The 25,436-nt window shown below is 36.9% G+C and overlaps 1 protein-coding gene across 3 annotated transcripts in view; it reads left to right on the top strand.

The window, feature by feature from the left end:
* Window positions 1-6,303, top strand: part of LOC130424540 (protocadherin-9) — a 210,765-nt gene extending 204,462 nt beyond the window's left edge. For 2 of the 3 annotated variants that reach the window (XM_056750303.1, XM_056750302.1), the window contains exon 5: window positions 3,886-6,303. In XM_056750303.1, the coding sequence (XP_056606281.1) occupies window positions 3,886-4,256 (371 nt within the window). In that variant the 3' untranslated portion in view covers window positions 4,257-6,303. The remainder of the gene's footprint in view (window positions 1-3,885) is intronic. The other variant, XM_056750305.1, reaches the window with a different exon arrangement.
* Window positions 6,304-25,436: the final 19,133 nt, after the last annotated feature.

Genomic DNA, 25,436 nt, shown 5'->3' with positions numbered 1-25,436 from the left:
GAATGATAGATCTTTCTAGGTCTCTTACTGGCAGAAGAACATGATGTACTTAAAGTACATTTCTGTATGTTGTGTGTACTTCTACCGTGTACATTAGAGTCCTGTGCATCCAAAAATCTCACTGGATTATTACAAATGTTTGGAAATTATTAGGAATATTTGGAAATGTTAACCGACATAACTGAATAGAAGATGTTCTTATGAATCCATACTCACCTGGTCAATAAAATCCAATTCTTATTACATCATATGCTTATGTCTTAAAGCTAGGCTTAGAAAAGACGAAAAAGCTGCAATGTTGAACCAACTTTATGCCAATGGTCTGTGTATTGGTTCACAAGACCATGGTGTTGTAAAAACAGCCATCCGTAGCGAGACACATGGTACGAGTGCTGCTCCTCAAGCTTTCTGAAGGGGTGGCAATGTGTTCTTATTAAAGGACTGTAAGACGGAGCGACTCAAGCTTTTTGAATCCATCTGGAAGATTAGAAAAATGGCGAACGCCTGCGGGAGCCTGAAAATTACAGCAAACACACAAAATATCAAACCGCTCTTCAGGACCGGTAACATGGTGAAATAAGAGCGTATGTCTAAGTGCAGAAGAAAAAAGATGTACATGGCTTCTGCTATTTAATTCAAACTGTTTATTTTCCCATGAAAACGCACAGCATTGACAGCGCTCCCTCTAGGGATAAGTATTTAAATTCATGTTAAAAGAGGGCTGGGTTCTATAAATGGCACCAGTGTAATGTGCGTCTCGAGAGAAATGCGACAACATTCTCTAAATATCAGCAGGTATATGATTCATTATTGTTTGCTGGTTGTCGGGGGATTGATTCACATTCCTCTCACGCATTATGAAGGTAAATCTGACTTCCTGGCATTATTTATATTACGTTGACACACACACACAAACACAGGAAAGTGATGGAAATATTGATTACGTCCTTTCGTTCAGGAGCTCAGATGGAACTTTAGTCTCGATGAGGGATGAGGGCCAATGTAACGCTGGCTTATGGGACATTGGAGCACCAAATGGCCCATGTTATTAGTCTGAGGACAAGAGACAAATGGAGCCGCCATGTTGGGAATAGATTAGTTTGAGGGTTGAACTGATTCATGAATGAATGAATCTCATGAGCCGCTCATTTTGAAGTGAATCACTGAAAGATTCACTGAATCGTTTGGAAGGATAAATGACTATCCAAAGAGCAAACCTTTGAAAACTTTATTTGTATGACATATGTACAGGGGAATGTTTCGATAGTGCCAAGTTGTTTTTATTGCAAAGTGTATTAGAGCATGTATACATCACATTACTTTTTGGGGAATCAGATTCTTTGAGTGAATTTGCAAAAAGAACCAAATTCAAGACAAAGACAAAGTGTCTTATTTGTGTTGCATCTTGCTGTGTTCGGATTACACTGATTTGAGCTGATAATACTCATATGTTCTTTGCCATAAATATCACTCGCTTTGGCGATTCTTTCATTTCCTGCGGTAGATCTGGCAGCCCGTTTATGGCTCATCACACCAATTATGCAGAGACATGGCGCTCTGGCTTTTGTTCCCTCATCAAACGCACGGTTTTATTTATTCATCGGCTTCGTCCGGCTACAGCATGTGGCTGTGTCTTTCATATCAACAATTCACACAGTTTAAAAAATAATCGATTCCTGCCCTCCCATTTTAAAGCTTTTGTTCAACACAGGAAACGTTAGACATCTTAGTCGTTAAGGTGGAAATTAGATGCTAGATTGGAATTGAAACACCCGTGTTCCAAACAGTATTGCATTACACCAAACTGATGAATAATAGATGCAGTGTGTCCGAGATTCACAGAGCCCTGTTAAAAAATAGTGTTTTCACCAACATTATCATTTTAGGGTATCAAAGCGTTTCGCTCGAGCTCAGATCACAACGGCGGGTTTAATGTGGATTTTGTTCGTAAGGCGTCTGATTTGATTGTTTTGGTTACAGATGTGAATGATGTACGGATTTTCAGTCTCTAGTGAACACCGGTGTCTGAAGCAGCGCTCTTCTCTGAAGTGACGAGGTGGTCGAGTTAATCTCCTTCCACTTTATATTTAGCAATTCAAGCTCACTTCAAATCAACTTTAGTCCCAATTTTTTATCACTCAACAGCTGGTGGAAGCGAGAAGCCTTTAAAGAGCCGGACTGGGAACCGTGCAGCCGGTCGTCTGTGATAACAATCCAAGACACAGTCGAGTGAAATGGTATAAAAGCAAGGGCCCGAATCAGATTTGCTTTTATCATTTAATCAAAGTAGAAAGATGCATGATGTTTTTATCCACACAGTGCCTAGTTACTTTTATTTTGAAAAAGTCCAAACTGTAGCATATTGTCTGCACAAGACATGACATGACGTGACTATTTTTGCTTCTATATCGCCATCTTTGTTTGTTACTTATCTTGATGGAAGTAAAACTATCAAAAGCAACAGGCCAACTTTTTAACAAGTTGTAATGTTTAAAGTGTGCAGTTAAAATTGGGAATGCCAAAGTCAGGCGGAAATCCCAAAAAATGGCCCAGTGTTTGTTTATTTTTAATGAAAAAATTATTGCAATTTTAAATAGGCTTAACGTGATTTTTATTTTGTTCTGAAACCACTTGCAAATGTCTTTTTACATATGATATAATGTAATTCTGCTACCTTTATAGACCATGCTCCAAGATGTAAACAATGGTCCTTACGCAATTCCTATTTCATTGTTATCTATTTTAAATGGTCTTCATACGATATATAATTAAATCTTAAAGATATTAATTTAACCTTTTTTGTTCTGTTATAAATTTTGTGTTGGTTGAATGTTGTTCAAACATTTGCGTAATGTTGAAAAACTGAAACAGGAAGTTCTTCTGGACTAGTGGAATGTTGGATCAACATTGCTTACGTTTACAAAGGGGTCTATACCATCTGTAAAAAAACTTTTGTTTTATGTCAAATATGCATGTCATCTCAAATATGTCAAAAAAAAAAATCTCTGATAAGTCTTAATGTTTTGCATCATTTGGATTTCAAATCAGTTTTTCTAATTTTATTGTATTTTTGTTATATTTATTAAGGAAAAAAATATACAGGTAAATAAAGGTATTTTTTTACAGGGCACAGCCTCTCTAGATACTACATTAATCGTTGTTGACCAAAACAATGCAGCTTTGTGTCCATAGTCACACATCAAACGCTTATTACTTTCAGTTCATATTACTTTCAGTCACTATTGCATTCACTATAAATACTGATGGAAATTACTTGCAAAACCCAGTCCTACACCACTATAATAAAAATGTTGATGTTTATCTAAACTTTCAATATTTTTCTTCCTCTCGTTTTTGTGTGTTGCTTTCTGGCCACTTGCTTCCAAGGGCTCGCAATGAATACCACTTAACCTTGCATGAATCTTTAATGAAGCCCAAATTGCTTGTTTTTTAAAATCCAAGACTAGAATAGTTATATTTTTCCCATTTCGTCTTTATTTTGTACAAGTACGATTAAAGAAATACACAGAGCAGCATGTTATAAATACTAAATGACCCCATGAGGATTGTCTTCATTATCTTCTTGATTATATTTGACAGAGCTGTTGAGCTGATGATACCACAATGATTCCCACAGTGCTCTTTTTTGTCCTGGTGTGGGCGGAATGGAAGTGTTGTTTTCCATTGGATTCAAAGTCAATGTATTCTGTATGTTTATTTTTCTCTCAGGGTCTTATGCAATCGAAAGTTGGGCGTTTTTGAGATTACATGGCTCGAGATCCGCATAACTATCCGTGCTTCTTTTTGTTATTGTCTCTGTACACTGTATTCTTCAATAACTGTACATTATCGTATAGTAATTCTTCTCTCTCTCTGTGTCCACAGATGGACCTCTAGGACCAAGAGGCCTAGTGGAGGCAACGGAGATGTGCACCCAAGAGTGTCTGGTGCTGGGCCACTCCGACAACTGCTGGATGCCACCAAGCCTGAGTTCCTACCCTTCACCCAAGTCGCCCGTTTCCTCCTTCAACAACCAAAAAGAATGGGCTAAAGAGAGATTGCTCAACGGCCACACCCTTACCCGCAGCTGGAAGGGCGAGCGTGGAAGCCAAGAGCAGTATGGGGACAGGAAGACCTTCGGGAGCTCGGAGGGACATTTTGGCAGCGGCGGTCACATGGCCGACATCCCATTGGCCAGCCTGAAATCCTACCAGCCCGCCTCCGGCTCCGACAGTCCGAAAGAACAGCAGCTTTAAAAGCTTTTTACGGGGCTTGTTTTCATTCTTCACCTCTATCTGATCACCCGAGCAACTTTTGAGAGCTTTAGTCCATTGGTTTCCATCCTTTCTCTTGTTTTTCCTCCTTTTCTTAGGTCAATGCTAATGCGGTGTGATAGTTTTGTGTACGGAGTAGATAGTAGACTTTATTGCTTATGCAGGACAGTATACTATGCCAATCCGGCTTGCCGACAGCCCTTCCGCAGAGGTGCTCTTGCGCAAGTTCATAGCTGCCCTAAAACTCCTGTGGTTTGCTGCAAATGTACATTCAGAGGAAACAGTGTATAGTTCGTCTTGGACAGAGACTGCCAAAAAATGTTCAAGATTGACTGAACTGTGCTCTATGTAACACAGTTATTGAAAAAAACTATATTACGGCTGACCAATATATACAAATATTGTGACGTGGTTGTTTTTTGAGCTGTTTTGGGACTATATTAATCTACACCATCCAAGAAAAATGGAATTTACACTTGAGAAAGCATTGTGCTAATAACTCTGTTAGTGGAAATTTGTTTAGTCTGTCATCGTTGAAGTGTTTGTAAATAGGACTTAATACTAACCGATTTTATGTACTTGTAATAATCACATGGAATAGATCAGTGATCACGACAGTTGTCTTTTATCATTCATCGTACAGGAGACGTTGTTTTTATCGGGCTTTTGTCATTTACATTTGTCTGCTGGAACAGAGGACTGCCACCTGGATCCGAAAAGCAAAAACGAACGAAAACACACGATACGTGCTAACACGCAGCCACACCCCCTCTGATGGAGAAATCACGAATCAGCGCATTGTGGACGGTAATGTCAGTCAGTTACGACATTGCACAATTGCCCAGTTTTTTGCATTTATGAAATCGACGAACCTGGCAAACTTATTTTTTCAAAGCTATTTTGTATTATCTATGTAAATGCTCAATTTCTACTTACATGAAATGGAAAGCTTGATGTCTTTTCCTTCAACAAAAAAAAGGAAACAATTCAACAGCAATATATTTGTAAATTCCCATCATCTAATTTAAACATGACATTTAAATTGACATTATTGTACACGTTTAATTGAAAATGTGCTTTAATTGAGAGTAGTATTTGCAAACTTTGAATTTTTTTATTATTATTTTATTCATAAAATATCCTGTATGCCCAAAGTTTTTCAACATGCAAGAGAAGTGAGTGTAATTTTATGTCTGTGCCTTCATGACATACAGTATACTATGTATTGTACCGATCTAGAGGTTGTACGCTGACAAAAATACAGCAGTCCCTAGTTACTGGATACCAATCACAATACATGTTTGTCAGGCCAATGTACTCAGTCATTCCAGGTAAAAAAATAAGAAAAAAATATACTGTCCGGACTCGGATAAGAGAAAAACACGGAACTTGGTCCAAAAGAGCATGTGCGCAATTTAAAGACTGGGGTTTTCGTTTCGTTCTGTTCTTTTAAATGTTTGGGCCGTTTTTTAACCCTTCTTGTTAAAGTGGTATTGCCGCCAGTTCAAACAACAAAAGCGCATGTTTAAAGAGACGAAATAGCTTTACGACGACTTACTTTAACTTTCTTTAGTTGCGTTTCAAACTGTTGATTTGTAACACGTGAGGCCATTCATTTTGTATAGCACCTTTCTTTTCAAACAGTATGTAAAGTACAAAAAAGGTTCTAAAAAACAATATGAAAAGACAAGAGTGATGTCAGTTGCTTTTAGCAGTATGTTCGTGGGTTGTGGGGATGTTTGCCATCATAGATATTTAAACAGTTACTCCTTGTTACTGCTCTACAGGTATATCCAGCTACTGCAATAAATGTTTTCAATATGTGCATTTCTGTGGCTTGTTTTCTACCTCGTTGGAGTTTCTTGTTCTGACAACGCAACGTTGATATTTTGTGAGAATATTTAACCAAAGCTTCATTTAATACATCTTTAATGTGCTGTTTTGTCATCAAAGTATCCCAGAGGAAGTTTTTTATTGCTCAGCGGTTCCTCTTTTAAAGTTCAAGAGATTCGGTTGGGTTCTAAACTTCATTAAAGTGTGAACTCTCTTCAATGTTAATTTTAATTTCTTGTTAAAAACGTCTACTATAAATGAGACACTTGTTGACATGCAGTCTATGGTGAGACATTTGATGAGCAATGTAGGCCTTATATTGCTTAATATTGACATTTGTGACTTTTCAACGCTGGAATTTACATAATGTCTTATAAATATGAGCACTGATTGAGTCATTTGAGTTTTCTTCTTGAGTAAATGATTTCAGCAGGGATTTCATTGGAAACTACTTAAATGAAACTACTGTTGGCCCAGTACGCCCAAATATCAAACTGAAGGCTGCAGTTAACTTCAGTATAAATGTTTATTGCTGAAAGTAAATTTTTGAATAGGCACAATCAAACTATTAAATATTTTTGCTGTTGTTGCTCGGTCATAGATCATTAAACATACGTTAACCAATGCCGGGGCATGTTGTCAAACTAGATCCAAGCCAGGCCAGACCAAAAATCAAATAAAGAATAAATTGTTCCAAATTTTACAATGCATGTGACCTAAAATGTACAAAAACGTTCCTTTTAACTTAAAATTGCTTTCATCACGAGTACATGTTAGTGTGCTCTATTGTGCTTACTTTTACCATGGTGTTTCAAACCAAAATGCAAGAGCACCGCTATAGACACGCATTTGTGTGAATGTTTTTTTATGTGTGACAACTTTCCCCGGTCTTCCGATATTATGCTAAAACTACAATTTCAAATCCACCTTGCAATAACAAAGATTCCACTACTGACTGCAATGTGATATCCCAAAGCCATATTTTATATTTATATTATATTATATTTTATTTCATACTTTTTTTAGTCTGTAATGAAACCTAATGCCCCTCTGTCATATTAAGTTGGTGTGTAGTCAAAGAAGATCTAGTTTTATTCAAAACAGCAAACGCATAATTACATCTTTCAAGAATCTCGAATGAATGTAACACCTTTAACAAGCCAAACAGAACATCATTACACACCAAATAATGTAAAACTGACAAGTTTCTAATGCAACATGTGTTTGCATCATTTCTAATCAGAAGTCAGATCACAGCCCGAGCAAAACTATTCAAGTTAGCGCCGACCGAACACATCACTTAAGTCTCGTTCGGCCCCCTCAGCTCGTTCGCTCGTTCAGCTCGTTCTCTCAGTGGCGCTTTGCCCAATCCGTCAATAGAGTTTTTGTTTACACTGTCTGGTGCCTGTGCTTTGGCTCGGCGGCAAATTGCAAGGAAGTGAATTTAGCATGAAACTGATGCCCAGTAATGAAGGCCAAGCATACAGACGAGCAGTTGGAGTAATTATATTTCTTTTGCTCTTTATTTTCTCCTTTTCTCCACTCTTTCTCTCGCTGCCTTTTCCTCCTTCTGTTGATGTGTTTATCTAGCCTCCCCCAGTGGACCTGCTTAAATTCTCATTCGCCACGCTAGCTATCGACTTGGGCTGGAATAGCTTCTGAAAAGCTTCAAAGCTAATTGCCTTGGAAGTGCAAGGGGAAGCAAATTAGTGTCACACTGCAAGAAGTGAAAGAAACATTCCCGTTTACTATTCATATGGCTTTGTGAGAAGCGTTTCTGATGCACACCAGGCCTCCGCCGGGCCGGCGAACAGCAAAAAGTGGTGCTGGAAGAGATTCGGTCGACAAATTTTCCCAAATTCTCACTGGACAGAAGTGCCGGGCTGTGCAGTCCTGTCTCGAAATTGTGCGTGATATCAATAGGACTGAAAATAATGAGCAGGTACGGGTGTGGAACAAGGAAAGGAGACATGTTCTCTGGTTAGTATGGCAGTCACACCATGGCCTGGCATAACACAGAGGAATGGTTCAGCTAAAAATGAAAGCTCTGTCATCATTTACTCTTACCCTCGTGTCGCTCTGCACCCGCGGTCAGATTTGAAAGAAAGTTCTGCTCTAGACAGACGTGTATGGTGAACAAGAGATGACAAGCTCCAGAATAGTGAATTACAGGTGGCCAAAGTGCACAACCAAAAATCGTAGGAAGTCATGTGACAGATTTGTGATAAGTAGATGGAAAATTCGCTCTAAAGCCATTCGCTGTATGAAGTGAAAATATTTTTTTATATAGGTTTCAATCATTGACTTGAATAAAGTCATCTTAAGAACATTGTTTTAAAGTAAATATACTAAGCATTTAAGGTTTATCAGTATGTGTGTCCCTTGGGTATCAAACCCATAAACTCTTTGCTACGCTTTTACGAACCCTTGTGTAAAGAAAATATGTTTAAACCCAAATGCTCAAAATAATCAACCATATTAAGTAGTGTAAACTTAATTTTATAAAAAAGTTTGGTAACACTTCAGTATAGGGGGCAATTCTCCCTTTTAACTAGTTGTTATTAGCCTGCTATTATTGGCGTATTGCCTGTTTATTAGTACTTATGAAGCACATATTCTGCATGACCATACTCTACATCCCTGATCCTACCCAAAACCTTACAACTTCAAATCAATTCAAGTTTATTTATATAGCGCTTTTCACAATGTGCATTGTTCCAAAGCAGCTTTACAGGGGCAAACAGGAAAAACAGAAAAGGATAAACACAGCACAGTGCATGGTGTTTATAGAACAAGCAAGATCATTCTAATAAATAATATCTAACGAATAAATAAATACAACTACCTCACTAACTATTTATATGCAAGAAATTAAGAATTTATTGGGGAAAAAGTTGTTGTTAATTGTTTGTTTATAGCGAGAATTGCCCCCTATACTGAAGTGTGACATTGAGTTCCTGAAACACATTTTTACTTTTGTGTAAATTACGAGGGGCAACCTTCCGGTCTCACACGTGAAGCCAACATGAAAGTGACTTTAATTGCAATTTATCGACTTGACGCTAGAGACTGGCTCCAAAAGAGAGCAGAATCTCATTGAGGTCCATGTTAAAACGGGCAACTTTACAGCAGAAAAAAAACACGTTAAAAGCCTGGAACAAAAAAATATTTTTGTGTAGATATGAAATTTTAGCCTTCATGATAACTGTGATTTTAATGACAACTATTTTCCTAACTCACATGTTAAACTTGTATTAAGCCTTAAAATTCAGCAAATTTGATACATGGCCAATAGAGTGACAAGTGGTTTCAGCAAACCAGGCACCTCAGCTCTTACCATGTCCTGCCTTTTTGCCCATTTTCGATTATCCAGGAGTGACGCACGATGCCAAGATGGTGACGAGATCCTCCGCCCACTTTTTCATTTTTACTCTTCACAAACCTGCAGGTAACGTCACGGGAAATATGTCCATATTTTATACAGTCTATGGTAAATTATATTGATAATTTTAGATTAACTTGAAGTTTTGACTAAAACTAAAAAACTTAATTTGCTCCTTGTTTAATTTACTTAATTGAAACATGTTAATTCAACAGAACTGGTTGAGAAGGATTTTCAATTCCCAGCATGGTTTGTGTCAGACTGAATTAGGAGAGTATATTTTAAAATTTGATAATTTTTTTAGTTTTTCAGTAAAGTTACAGACTTATTGTGCACTTATCTTGGCAATTTAGAAGAGCGGGACATATTTTTTTTAATTTTGTGGTTACCATGGTTGAGAAGAGTGGTGCATGTGCTTAGAAACCAGTAACATGTGTTCAGTCCCCAGTGAACAATGACTGTGCTAATGCCAGATCTGAGATCTGTATATTATTGCTCATTTTGAGTTGCATAAGTAAATGTGTTTAATTTGTGTACTTAAAAAACAAGTTTTGTTTCTTATTATTTAATAAGTAATTTCACGAGAAGGATGAAATAAATATTTGAGTCTCACTTACTAAGACCTATTAAGAACTTTAATGCAACACTAATCAAAATTTGAAAGTTGCCTTTATTTTTTTAAGTATTACCAATGTATCCGGGTATAGATTGTTTATATTTACTCTTAATATATTAAATCATTATTTATTTAAAAAAATATATAGCATTAACCATTTTTCTATATTAAAATAGATTGAATAATAAACAAGGAATAGCTGTTTTTCATATTTTGCTAAATATGAGCATTTGGTTCCAATATGGAAATGTATTATTTACTATATTGCATTATATTTTCCAATATTTTTCAATACATTTTGTTACACAAGAGAGTACCAGAACACCTTTCGTATATTTAAACTATGCATCACAATTGGTTACGCACATCACAATAAATATTTTGTTGACATTTTAATGGGAAATGTTGATATGTGTTCAATCAAGGAAGGTTTTTGATTTTTTAACGATTTAACAATTTCCTGACAATGTTAGAGCTCGCCTTAATTTTTTATTTGTTGAATGCAATCACCACTGGAGTGATGATGATCAGTATTATGCATTACACACATTCAGTAGGTCCAACCTCACAGCCGAATCTCAGCGCCAATAAACCTCCGGGCAACATGGCGAAGGATTGCAGGAAAGGAGAAATCGTGATGTGATCTACATCCCAATGATTCGACTCCTAATGTTTGATTCAAATTCTGTGAAAGAGCCGCGGGCTCTGGGTGGACCCTGCCAAAAGAACTCTAATGAGCTGATCAATTTGGCCTTGCCCCGCAGTGTTGTTTTTAACACACCCATCTTTTGGACATTGGTGTTAAATAACATCCTCTGTGAATGATACGGGAAGATGTAAATGAGTCGATAAATCGGGCACGGAGCCCCATTTGGACTGTGCTGCAGAATGACTTGCTTTTACAGCGAACTGCCAGGTGTTCCTGTTAAAAAAAAGACATTTATATCAACGACATGAATTTACTCACGATTAGCTATCTTTTACAGTAAATTGATCTGCGCTGTGATCTCTACACCTGCATGCCAGTGTTTTCTGTGTATTATATTTACTCCCATTAGTGTTTTTTCAATTGCCTCTTTACTTGTTTACAGCTAGCCACTTATCCCTTTACGTTTTTAATGAAATGATTATCCAGCCTTATGGTGGGCATAAATTAAATCCTTAACCTTGTGTAATCTACACTAGTGCACCTATTCATATCTGAGTGTAACTAATGGACATAATTAACATGGTATCAAGCCTGAACCCAGGAATTTTTCTCAAATGGCCGTTCGGGATGCCTATGTTTGCAGTACTGATACCACACTTACATTAGGATGAAAAAATAAATGTTTATAGACGCAGTGGCACCACGGACAGAAAATATGTTTAATAATTGATTTATTTTCCTTGTGATGGATTTAGAGACGGATAAATGTGTGGCTTAGACATGCCATTAGAAAGTCTGAGTAGTTATTGAAAGTCTAAGGCATTTCTAGAAAATGTACATTTTTTTTTAAATAGAATATATTGGTTAATATATTTACCAATGTCAACAAATACAACCATATTGTAAAGTGTTACAATATTACTAAGCAATACAAATATTAATTAATCTAAATTATATGTCAGGGGCAATAAATAGAGTACTTACTTAGAGTTAAAAAAATAACAGGCATTATTTGACAATCAAGTTATATTCATTTTGTCTATTTTATCTATTCTAACTTAAAATCTAGTTGATGTTTATATGTTTTAGATGTTTGAACTAAGTTTGAAAACCACGATTTCGATATCGTGTCAATACTACATGTGTCCTAATATCGTGTCTTAAAGAGATACAAAACATCACACATTCTTCAAAAGGTGTTCTGCGGAAAAAAATAGAGTCATGCAGGTTTAAAAGAGTAAATAATGAGAATTTTTTTTGTGGTGAACTATCATTTTAAGAGTCACAATAGGTGTAAATACACTTGTATTTTAAGTGTGATGTGTTGAACAAAAAACAGAAAAGAGATAAAATAATCAAAATGAATTCAACACTGATGCCATCATTTATTTCTTAAAAAAGTTTTGATAAATACAACTCTAATATCGTTTTCGCAAATTATTTAGCCACGATAACCACGCAGTGAAACTATGAAATCGTGTAATTAAAACACCTGCTCACTTTTCAAGTTGCTGGTACTAGTCTTCCATTTAGCAGCGGGACATTTGAGGAAAGCCTTAAAGCATGGTGAGAAAACCTTAGAAATTGATCTGGCCATAGATCGTTGTATACCGCTATGAATATTTCAGTTAATCCTCAGTAGAGATGTCTAACCTTATTTAGTTTTCCTCGCACCGTGCCGAAGCGACTCTTGTATGGTGTTTTATGCATGAGCGTGTGTAAGAATGTGAAAAGAAACAAGCGAAACAGTCTGATCTTGTCAAGGGAGGTAATTTACCGCACGAGGTAAAAACACCTGCAGTGTTTCCTGTCTTTTAAGGACACACGGGTTCAACATGTACAATCGGACCTGAGATGAACCACATGAACATTACTTAAATGTGAGCAATCCCTTCAAAAGTACACCATGAAATGCTTTTTTGATCTTGATTATGGAACACAAAGTATAGTGCTCAATTGATTTTATTAAAAGTCAACAAACCAAAATATTTAATCAAACATCTAAGAAAATATATTGACACGATTAGTTGAATTATTTCTCTATGTGGATTATTTTTATACTAATAGCATCTCTGTCATTCACCAATCCATTCACAACACTGATATGAGCCTAAACTGTGACGGGAGGAATTTACGCATGAGGTGAAATGATAAAACATTTATTTTGTACCCACAGGAAAGAATGTTTGATGTAGTCTAGCAGCTTTGGTTTATCCACCGAAGCCCCGAAGCTCCATGCAAACATGCGCTTACACAGGCTTGTGTTAAAATGGCTTCTCTCATTAGCTCTTTTGCACCTTTTCCTCTTGTTCACAGTCTTTGTTAGAGTCCACAGTGGGACGTAATCCAAATGTGTTAAAACCAAAATGCAGTGCAAAATGTCATCTCAATTTTCAGTTCACAGTGGAATTCATGTGAAAGAAACTTTTTCTCCGTCAGCTTTTCAAACTCAATTGGACTGCCTGTCAGGACAGAAGGCTTGGGCACCTTTTGCAGGTACATGCAGAATTCTGCCGAGCAACCTCTATCACGCAAATGTGAGGTTGATGCGATGGATCTTGTATTTGTTCGGAGTGACTTCTCATTATTTGTAAGATGGAAGCAGTTGGTAGAGGTTAACCCCTCTGACCTCAGGAGGTCAGCTGATCAGTGATGTCAATAAGGGCCTGAAACACCTTCAAATTGCAATCACAGATTTATTTTCTCCCTTTGAGTGAACTTTTTCTCTTTTCATTTTTGATTTCACACATAAGAGACAGAGGTCATGTGTTTTGTTTTCAGATGTCTGATTTTGTCACGGTCCCTTTAAGACTATTGTGTATTTTAGCACCTCAAAGATTTTCTTTTGCAAAGAACAGTGAAATCTCAATTGCTTCTGTTCTCAAAAGAGCATTTAGAGCAAATATTGTTTCATTAAAACGTTTTTTTAACACGTAGCTGAATTTGCATTAAAGATTAAAGTTACATATCTATACTTACAATGTAAGAACAAAAGTAAAAGCATGCATATTCCTACTGTCCTTCTGAAACCTTGTATCCAGTGCTCGAATTGAACCAAGTGTTATTGGGGGTCCCCCTCATAAGACTTTTTTTTGGTGGGGGTTAGTCTCGCAATATACAATTGATACAAAATACACAATATATTTGATTATAATATGCATAACTATATACTATTATATTTAAAACAGGCTTGCATAGAAGAGCAGGCTTCTTTCACTGTCCTGCGCTTAGCGGTCTTTAGACGTGGGGCGGAGAGTTTCAAATTTAAAGAGACATGACAACTAGCCCATAAACAAACTTATAATATCTAATATAAAATAATTAATTCACAATATTTGCCAAATCCATTGGATGAATTTAATCACATTTGTCATTATATTTTTTACTCAAATACAAATATCTGAGTCCATTTTTTACTTCTTAAGGGGGATCCCTAATGCCTTATGGGGGTCCCCGTTTCCCCCCAGTCCCCCTTTAATTCAAGCACTGCTTGTATCTCCATATTTTTGCCATAAATCATTATTATAAGTCATCCTTTATTTTTGTCACTGGGTTTTGCAAATTTCTAACCAATATAAAGTGCTTGTCAACTTTGACGACACAGTATGTAATCATTTAAAATGTAAAAAAGATAATTTCCTGAAATACATTTGGACATGAGGTTTTAGAAGGATAGTGACGATATAAAAGTAAAACTACACACTTTCTTAAAAGTTTATCTGCTGGAGGATACCCGAACACAAAGTGTTACAACTTTTACTAATTTTACAAAGGACATCACAAAGAACTTTTTAAATTGAATAAACTCCCCAAAAGTATTAGAAGTCCATTCACACAGACAGCAGCTCAGTCGCTAAAAGGATTATTAAGAACGCTACAGTAGCTCAAATAACACACATTTGTTTTTCTGTGCAGAATTCATATAATTGCTTTAACAAAAATATAAGATTCCCATTTCTGCTTTCAAACCATTCAGACTCTTGCCCCGCTTCTATTGAAAGTGTATTACTGTAAATGCACTACAAATGATTACAGATGCTTTCCATGGAGCGTGATTTGTATTGAACCGAAGGCATTCTTTAAAAATCGAACAACAAAAGTGATGTTTTTATTCAATTGGAGAACTACAAGAGATATTTTAACTTTTACATCAATAGAGTCTTGAGTTACACATCAGCGCACGTCTAGTTTCCTGAATCGTCTCTCATTGATCTGAAGAGGACTTGCTAACGGCATCTCTTCTTTGAGAGTTAAAAATGACAAAAACGCACCATAAGAGCGGGATACATTATTACAACTCGACAGCACAATGGATCTGATATTGTGTGCAAAGTGTGACATTATTGCTGCCCAACATCATTGGTTATTTCATGTCACACGACTGATGCAGTCAAGTGGAAAACAATTCAAACATATTGCGTTAAATAGCCACAAGAGAAAGATTAGCACGATTTCAGAAAACTATACTGTATATGACGTCTTCTCTTTTTGGGAGATTTTTAGTTGGGAGATAGTTCAGTTTGTATTGGTGAAAACACGAATTTCATTTGCCAAAACTGTTTCTTCCGGCGCAGAAACCTTTACCGTCTCGTCGAGATATGGGCCGAGCCCTCGGAGGAATAATTGAAATCAAAATTACATTTTCAGCTCCGGAGGTATAAAATGTTCCCTGTCACTTCACCTTTCCACTGAATTAAAATGGAATTAGTGGTAATTGCCGCGGCTTTAGGGATTATATTATTTCACAGGAAGGCCCCTTTGAACACCTGAAAGACTCGCTGTAGATAAGAGATTTCCATTAAAATCCCTCTAGACAAGACACCAAAGGGTCCCTGGGAAATAAAGACCCCTTTTTGCGCCTTCATACGCTAATAATTAGACTGGGACTTTCAAAGCTTCCTGTGTGACGATCGATTGATGATTGATCTATCAAAGCACAATATCTTTTGAAGACGGCGGAACACGTAATGGTCAGGAATTAGCCGAGGGAAGCGTGAAACGTTTAAAGGAGTCTTGCGACGAATAGTATTATGTGAAACTATTTGCTGTGTAAGGTATATTAGGAAAGAGAAAATGATGGGTAATGTGATGACGGGTTTGATTGAGCTAATTTTAAACCAGTCGTTGGACAGTGTCGTGTGTCTTTGTCACTTTTACCTGATGTTCACTTTTGCTATCCAGCAGGGAATCTTAGTGTGAACAAAATGACGTAAACGAGACTGAACCTGCGATCAATTCACTTTAAATGACACACTATTCAAGATCAGATTCACCCCCCCCCCTCTCTCTCTTTTTTCAATCTTGAGGGCATTACTTACAGTATATTACTGCAAACTATTGACTCATGTGACGTTTCCATTCTTGAATACCATGGGATGTTATTCCAATTTGTAATAAAATATTGTAAATACTGCAAGCATCATCATTGTTTAATTGCCATTATATTGGAATTCTGTCACAGTCTAGACAACGAATGGCGGTGATACCTTAGATGACAATGTATAATCAGACAGCCTTATTATTTACCCAGCATCCCTCCGAGTCTTCATATTAGGCATTAGCATTGAAATCATGTCTCAGCCGCTGTAATGAATCAGCTTATTTTCAGCATTAAACTGGTTTCTTTTAATAACTTAAATGAAAAAGACTAAACTCTGCTAATTTGAGATAATATAAAGATGGATTTAGGAAAGTGTTAAATGCCTTTAGAGAAACGAAGTTGAGCAGAATTATTTTCCCTGAGTAAGTGCCTCAGGCGTGTAGTCTGTGTGTCTCGTTCTTATCTTCTGTATTATTATTATTCTCTGGTTTTAAGATTGTTTATAATATTGCTTAAAACTGCAATCCGTAACTCTTGCCTCCGTACCGCCATTTCTCTTTAAAGTATAAAATTGCAGGTTAGTTTAATATCTTTATATGAGTTGATAACGTCAAACTGACATTTGTACCTGAGCTTCACTTCAATGTTTTTTTTATTTAATTGCTCAATGAGTTAATTTTAACCGAAAATGTTACAGTTTGCCGCTTTAAAAAAACTGTTTTAATGTGATTGACGTTTTGATAGCATCGTGTTCCGTTTCTTTAGAATCAATCTTAAAGTTCAATTTAGGAAAAAAAATACTTTAGAGTTGCCATGACGATACAAAGGGCCCTACATTTAAAAAAAGTGCAAAGTTTTTAAAAGTCTAAATTTAACCTGATGTGTTTTCCTTCAACTCAACTTTACATAATCAAAGTGGCATAAAATCAGAATATCCATTCTTTATTAATTCATCGTTCATTTCCTTGAGCTAGGACATAATTCATCTAAACAGAGTGAATAAACTGCTTTATTCAATCGGTCCTTTGAAGAAAAAAGTACTTATGCATTTGCAATCCAAACACAAAGTGAAATATCTGAGATGTCTACTGACTGATTTGCTCAAAAATACTGTGATTAATGTAAAAACTGTGACATTGGCCTTTCCTTAGGCGCGCTTTAACAGGACAGACGTTTGCAAAATGCATTGCACATGATTAGCAGGTAAATGCATTCCGCCTGTCGTGTTAGAAAGATGAGAGCGCATGCTGATGTGCGGATCAGCGCGGAAATGTATAATATCCTACATTTTACTGTATAGAGGCGCTAATAGCATCACACTGATAAACCCCATTTATACAAAGGACATGAACAAGGTCTTCTACATAACAAATTCAATTGCACAGGTGGATTTGTATAAAATAAAATCAGAGCATGCCGGTCTGCTGTGGAACACGAATATAAGACAAATCACTCTAAATAGGAGTTTTCTTATGTCTTTGATTGGTTGCTAGTCTCGGCTTGCAAAAAAAGCCTAAAGAGAAGACAACAGAACACACTGTAATACAGTCACATACTGCTGGACACTTGTCGTCATCACATTTCTAAGTCGATTTAAATGGATCTTGATTGCAACTTAAAAATTAAGACTTAATAATTGAGGTCAGGTTCAAATACGTCACAAGAACTTTAATAATAACTAGAAAATGTGAGTGAAGCTTTTGTGGCAAACCGCAGAACTGGGCACTAGGGTGATAACACATTAGGCCGCGATTGAATTTAAACAGCCCCCATGTCTCTACAAAGGATTAATGCAGAGACAAACATACTGCTAAACGGTTGCTAGGCTAACCTGTTTGGTTGCTATGGGTGTGGCCTGACAACTGCCACTTTGTGTGTTTTTTTCCCCCTTTTCGAACATCCCCCCATCCGACCGCTTCCAAAAGTCATTGCACACCATTACTCAATGGGCTGTTCGATTTGAGCCCTCATTCATGGGTCTAATGGGGGAAAAAATCTGTATCTAGGTTTTAAATGGCAGTCAATGGCCCAATATAAGTAAATGGAAATTTTGGGAGGCTCTTACCCCCCAGGGGTGCAACGTACACCCCATTGTGATTTATGTTCTTATAGAGCCTGATAATCTCTTTAAATAGTGTCTTCTCCTCATGTTTCTGTAAAATCCTCGCTCGGAGCTACGACTCAACAAAGTTTTGCGCAATTATAAGTCAATGGGATTTTTCGGGTGTTTTATTTTTTTATTTTTAAGTATGTGCTGGTCTTTCCCTGTTGAAAAAACAGCACATGACCCGCGTAAACCAGCAAATACCAGCAAACCAGCATCAAAACAAACCAAACTAGCATATGCTGGTTTCTTTCAAGAGGGTTGTTGGTACTAAATGAGTTCTATGTAAAAATAATCACTGCGATCTCCAATGTGTAGTCCCAAATTTTTGCATGTAAAAGTGAGAGTGACTTTAGAGAAACTGTTAATTATCCACAAAGAAACTGTCAATGCTTTTGTAGTAAAGTGCCAAATATAATCATAACACCTCAATTTTACACAATGATCTTTATTCTGTCAACAATGCATTTTCAGGATTGAGGGTAGTTGACAAAACATATTTTTAAATACACAATACAGCAGCATTGGTGCCGTGTTTGTACACAGAAACTTACATCATGAATTTCTGTGTCGTTTTGATTTCAGGAGATTGTTTACTCATAATGTTACTCATGTCTAAGTAGGATTGCTTCACACCCAGCTGCACTTTTACCCGATTTACCATGGTTCAGCGCTCAAAGAAAAACTAGTGAGAACAAAGTTTTGTTGACAGCTTGCTGACACTTCAAACAACTTTCAACAAATTATTTTGCCGTGTTAATGATAAACAGCTGCTGTTGATAAGCTGGATGGAGGGTGAACATAATATCTTGCTCACTGCCAGAGAAATGTTTTATAGCCGGAGAACTGTACTGTACTTGGAAGAGTGGGAAAGAAACTGTTGATTTCTTTCCAGGACTTTTGAAAGCAGGAACATGATTTATAACTGTAGTGTTGTGAGACATTTGTAGGTTATTTCAACAAACACTGTGTGAACTTTGGAGTCGGTTTGAGTTTCCCAGACATCTTGAGATACAGTTTTACCAGTCCACTGGCTAGAGCAATGGCATGAGTTTAGGGCGGGGCTATCTGTTAGCCCATCCCAAAAGATGAATTTAATGTTCCTGTAGCACAACTGTTGAAGCACACACTGATAAGATGGATACTTTGAATAAGGTGAAGGTCACTTTGAATAAAAGCTTTTCATATAAATATATTGAATCACATAATATAATACATTCACCGCATCATATCATATCATGTCATATGTGCACTTGAGGTGAAGGTCACTTTGAATGAAAGCTATTCTGAAATATACATCGTTTCACATAATATTCAACAATAATATCATCTCGTTGTATTGTATGGCATCATATCATTATAAATCATATCATATTCCTAAACTTATTTTGAATCACATACATCATCATACCGTATCACGTTGTGTCGTATTGTATCATATATTGCATTGCATCTTATCATGTATCACATTATATGTCTTTCACTAGATCATTTCATTTAATATCCATATCCCCATCACATATCATATCATATCATATCACATCACATCATATATCACATCACATATCAGATCACATCACATCATATCATCACACATCACATATCATATCACATAATGACACATTGCACATCACATCACATATCACATCATACAATTTTATTCTTAATAAGTGAAGGACCGTGTACAAATGGAATCCTATATCTGATATGTCAAAATATCTGAAACACTGTTTTTGAGTAGCATAACGTCCTATTTACAAATTCACTCCTCATCTGTCAAGGGTGAACACCTGCAGACGATTGACACAGACTCTGAAAGTCAAGGTGTCCATTTGTTGGGAAACACTCTGAGAATGTGAATAATTCGGAGGAGTTAAGTGAGGCCAAATGACCGACCATTCACTCCTATTCACGCTGGCTCTCAGTCAGAGACGTGCCACTGAAGTGCACAAACCTCGTCCTGGCCTTAATACATTTATTTGTGTTTACTTCCACTCTCATTACTCACAACAAGCCTGTTTGTGTAACACACATACATCTCTATCCTGACACGTATCTCACGGGCACCTTTCCACTCTCTCATTATCAAAGCGCACATAACGCCTAGTGATCTGCTCTCTGTAAACTGTATCATGTGTGCTGTAAAGCAGTTCTGATGTTTTTACAGACCTACAGTAGTACAGTGTACAGCCTGAAATGGAAAAAAAATGACTCAAAATGACCTTTATGGTAACTTTTTTATATTATGTACGCTTTTGTCCTATTGTATTGTGGTTCTTAAGCAATTATGCTGTTTGTGTCCATACAATAGTATGTAACCTTTATATTCACACAGAACATGGAAATATTTGGGTTTCAAATGATTCCTTCTGTAACGTTTGCTCCTCTGAGTTTACATGTTGCTGACACCAATTTGAGAGCCATAAAAATTGACTGTACAGCTTAAACAAAGGGTTCCGATTTAGTCACTTGCAAAAAGTGCAAATTTAGTCAAACTAAGATTGTGCAGCATCAACAAAGTCAAAGTGTTTCAAATTAACCTTGCTTTAAAAAAAGACAGCAGAGGCGAAATTGCAGACTCGCTGACCCCACGGTAACCATTAAAGTGTCCACAAAAACAAGTGGATTTAAAAAAAGAAACTTGTACAATAAGCTACTGACAAAGTAGTTACACAGTCACCCATTAGATTCCAGTGTAATTGCATGTGTAAGTAGTTGGTTACTGTGATGAACAACATGTAGTCAAGATGTAATTGTTGCGAGTCAGCCTGAATTACTCATTATAACTATCGCATTTGATTGCAAATAAAGTCTAATATGTGTAACACGGGCAGTCGTATTTCTCAGCACATTAGTTTTTGAGAAAAGGAGCTAATGTCGTTTTATTCCAGCACAGTTCTGCAAGAGAATTTTTGGTGTGAGATCAAGTGTAAAATTGAATTATAATCTCTCTTTCAGACACATTGTGAAGGGTCACATTTAACAACGGTGTCTCATTTATAATCCCATGCATTTTTGAATGTTTGGTTACACTGATGCACTAAACAACGTAAGGCAAAACTTAAAGGTGCTGTGTGTAATATTTATATAATATCTATTGACAGAAATGCAAGATAATATTCATAACTATGTCATCAGAGGTGTATAAGTGGTTAGGTTTTCACTACCTTAGAAAAAGCTACACCGCAGGTAAAACAGTACATACATACGTAAATATGCTATCTCCTTCGGCAAAGAAGCGAAAGAAGTAAATTAAACATTTCTATTCTTGTTTATTGAAAAATGCAACAAAAAACCTTTGATTCCCACTTAAGTGTTTTTTATGAACCTTAGAGGATTTGTAAACATTTCAATAACACTAGAAGTACAGAGATAAATGATAAAGCTGTTTTCGTTAAAAACAGCAAAGTTAAATACAATAAATCAAATTATGATTACTTTGCAGGTGTCTATAATAGCACATCTGTATCTTCCAAAGTAGAGACCCCGTACCCAGGCAAGCATTCGTGTGTTTGTGCACCTTTAGCATTCATAATATACCCTCACCCAGGTCTGTCCTTCAGCTTCGGGCCTCATGGGACAATATAAAGGTAAAGCTGAAAGCTCAGCAGCCTTTATGACACGTACATTGAGTGACACACTCCAGCACTGGAGTGCCCTCCATCCCTTTAAAAACCATCAGCGCGTGTGGGTGAAGGGGTTTCATGCGGATTATTTCATACTCGTGCTTACCGTATGCACTTCCAATAGATGTGACGGCCAAAATACACATTTCCAAAAGTATAAGTTCTCAATTCTCCCGAGCCCACTGCAGACTGGCGTTTCTCCATAGAGTCACAGTACAGAAGCGGTATAAGATGTGTGGTCTGACCTTTCTCTGTGCACCTAATCTTCTTTGTGCAAATTACACTTGCATACTTTTGCTGAATATATTGTAATTAGGCATATGTATTCCAACCGGCTGATAAGATATAGTCGCTCTGTAATCTCTCATTTATATGCAAAGCAGAGGAGTTAAAGAGCTTACGCTTTCTTCGCTCTTAATGCGTCCCCCATTTTCGTTTAATCAAGTTCATTTTTTCCATCACTTTCCTGTCTTCGCAGTCCCATCTCACGCTGAGCTTTCAAACTCTGAGTTTACAAGCAGCAGGGTGTTCCTATGAATGACAGATTCACTGGTGTAAACCGCTGAATATCACCAGTCACTTTAGATCGGAACTTTTCTTTCAGATGTCAGGAGCTAAAAGATCTAAATGTGTCATTTAAAGGGAAAGTTCACCCTTAAATACAAATTCTCTCATTTCCTCGACCTCGTGTTATTTCAAACGTCTATGACTCTTTTACCTGTGAAATTTTGTTTTTGTGTTCATACAATGAAAGTTGATGGGGGCCAAGGTCAGTTGGTTTCCGACATTCTTCCAAACATCTTCTTTTGTGTTCTGCAGAACAAAGAAAGAAAGTCAAACAAGTTTGAAACAACATGAGGGTTCATTTTAAGCTCCCTTTTAAAAATGGGGTAAAAATGGCAAGTCAAACATCAAAACCATCTACAAGGGGAACTCGCATTGATGCGCTCCAGTCTCTGTAAATACACAAAATTATCAGCACGAGGGGATTTGAATTGAAAAAGTCAATTTCGCCGCTCCCAGATCTAATTTGCGCCATATAATTATACATCTTACCACAATCATTTTCAGGACTTCTCTAAAGATGCATTCTCAGAAGGGTTCAGTCATTACAATTCGCCCTGCTTTCCACAGAACGTACCTGCTGCCCCGATTATGATCCACGGGCCTTTGCCATTCAGTATTACACTGCAAACAAATTCATTAGCTTCCCCAGCGTGTTAAATTGACTTTTGCCTCATGACATCAAAAGGGTCCAGGGCCTCAACCATGGAGCGTAATAGTGGAGATGGATAATGGCCACAGGGATTCACATAAACCATTCAAAGTCTAACTGCATGCGTGTCTTTAGTTGACCATTTGTGGTAACGGTATTGATATTTTTTGCTTCAAAAGAGCGCTCTCTTCATTGTTGGAGAAAATCGTCCAAATATAATTTGTAAGGAGAGTCTTACAGAGACAGTGTTTTGTTTGTTGTTGTCCATTAAAATGCTTGTTTTCTCTTGTTATTTAGGTTTTTACAAACCTGCAAATGTACTGCAACACAGCCGTAAAATATTAATGAACGTAAGCCATAATGAAGGCCATTATTTCCACACTTTGTCTCGTACAGCCTACATTTGGCGGTAGGTTCGCTAGTTTTAATGGCCACCCACAAATCGGAAAGTCAGCAGAGGACAAACCACAGAGGAGGTAAACCGAGATGAAAAAAGATGGCAACCGGACAGACCCCTTGCTTTTCCAAATCTGCGTTTGCATATTTATTACGACTCCTGGGTGACACGACTACAGCTGTGTTCATGTTTGTCCAAGAGAAGGATATAAATTAGCTGCTTGCTGCCGTGTCATCCGCGGCGTGCCCTTGACGTGACGGACCCCCTCCCCTGCGGAGACGAGGCGATGCGGGGTTTGGCGAAAAGAGGAGGCGGAGGAATGGGGGGGTTGATAATACCTGCGATCTGCCTCGCGCCCGGTCTCACAGGTAGTGTAGCAAAGTCAAGCTGCCCTTCCTGTCACTTCGGTCTCCAACCAAAATTACTTTTCGCTGTCATCACAAACATCCTTCAACGATTCCCACTTCAGACGCCCACTGCTCGCCAACTCCAGAACTTCTGTGAATTGCATCTACGATGATTTCTTTCCGTTCCGCCAAATTTTCTTCAACATAAAAATGACGTGCGCTCGGTCGTTTTGACACAAATCAATATGTTCATCCGGAGCATGCCAACGTTGTTTGACTATTTATGATGCAATATGGAGAAATATTGCCTTTTTTAACTGATAGGCGCTGACCCACTCCCACAACATGTGACAAAAAAGATTTTCAAGAGCACGCTGAAGAATTTCTGATTTGCTGATGGCAGTTTTTAAATAATAAAGTTTATAAAAGTACAACCCGTCTGAAATTTTAGTCAAAGCTCTTGTTTAAATGTCAACAAAACTTTTCAGAAGCTTCAATCTTGGGGCGCTCGTATCGACAGATATGTTGAGAGATCATTGTGAAACAGACATGGTTTTCGGACTTGTGCTGTCACAGGGATCAGAATAGACAGAAGGAAACCTATTTCAGATTTGTCCGATTAGATCTTTTAACAAAGGTTAAAAACATTCCTGTCAGCAGTGTACAAATGTGTTGCGTGAGATTGTTTTTCATAATGAAGTTGTACTGACCATGTGTTTGACGGGGTGTATTGATGACTATTGGCAAAACCCTGTTTTTAATGTAACCGTGGCTTATTTTTTTATTACTTTTTGTGAGAGCATGATGGGGTGTCCCCACAAAACTTTTGTTTAAAGTTAATACAACACACTATTTCAACACAATTTTGTCATCATCAATATCCTGTTCTATTAGAGTTGGGGCTATATGAACGAGTGGTTGAAATTAGGCAGAAGAGTTCCAGTTCCCAGCATGCTTTGTATGGGACAAGAGAGTAAATGTAGTATAGCGTGTTGAATAATTGAAATAAGATGAGAAAAAAGGAGACATTTTAATGTTTTGTATTGTGTTCTGTTGGTATTTTATTTGTGTTTTTGTTATGGATTGAAGAGGGTTACTATTGTGCTGATGTCATTTGGTTAGGTTGAGAACAAGTTCATAGAAAATGGTTTTAAATCTTCAGAAGATATTACATTACAGGCCAAATATTATGATCAGTTAAAAAACTGTTTTAAATCCTTAAAAGGTTAAGTACATTTATTTGGGCTGTTAAATAGTAGTTAAAAGTGTTAGTAAATATAAACCTTGTTGTCGTAACCAAATTAAATTCAGTTAGGTTCCTTTCACATCAAATGATAAAGTATTTCTAAGACTGAATAACTCAAGACCTATTTTTGGCTACAGTATATGGAAAAATTATGAAAAAAAACATGAAAACAAGTATTATTAAACCATCAATATAGAATAATAATGGAAAATGCACTTAGCTAAAAGTATGCACAATTTAAATGCTGTATCTGTAATGATCACCACAGGTTTTTATGTAAGATAAGCAAATTTTAAGGCTGTAATGTTATTTAAAATAAGTTATTTAGACCTATCTCTACTTATTTTTGTTACATTTTACTGTTTATGTCAAAATTGTGTATCATTGGTCATTAATATTTTATTTAACCTGCACATTTTCTAAATA

The sequence above is a fragment of the Triplophysa dalaica genome, chromosome 6 (genome assembly GCF_015846415.1).
Source record: "Triplophysa dalaica isolate WHDGS20190420 chromosome 6, ASM1584641v1, whole genome shotgun sequence".
In the NCBI taxonomy this organism is placed as follows: domain Eukaryota; kingdom Metazoa; phylum Chordata; class Actinopteri; order Cypriniformes; family Nemacheilidae; genus Triplophysa; species Triplophysa dalaica.
This window is presented reverse-complemented; position numbering and strand designations above follow the sequence as displayed.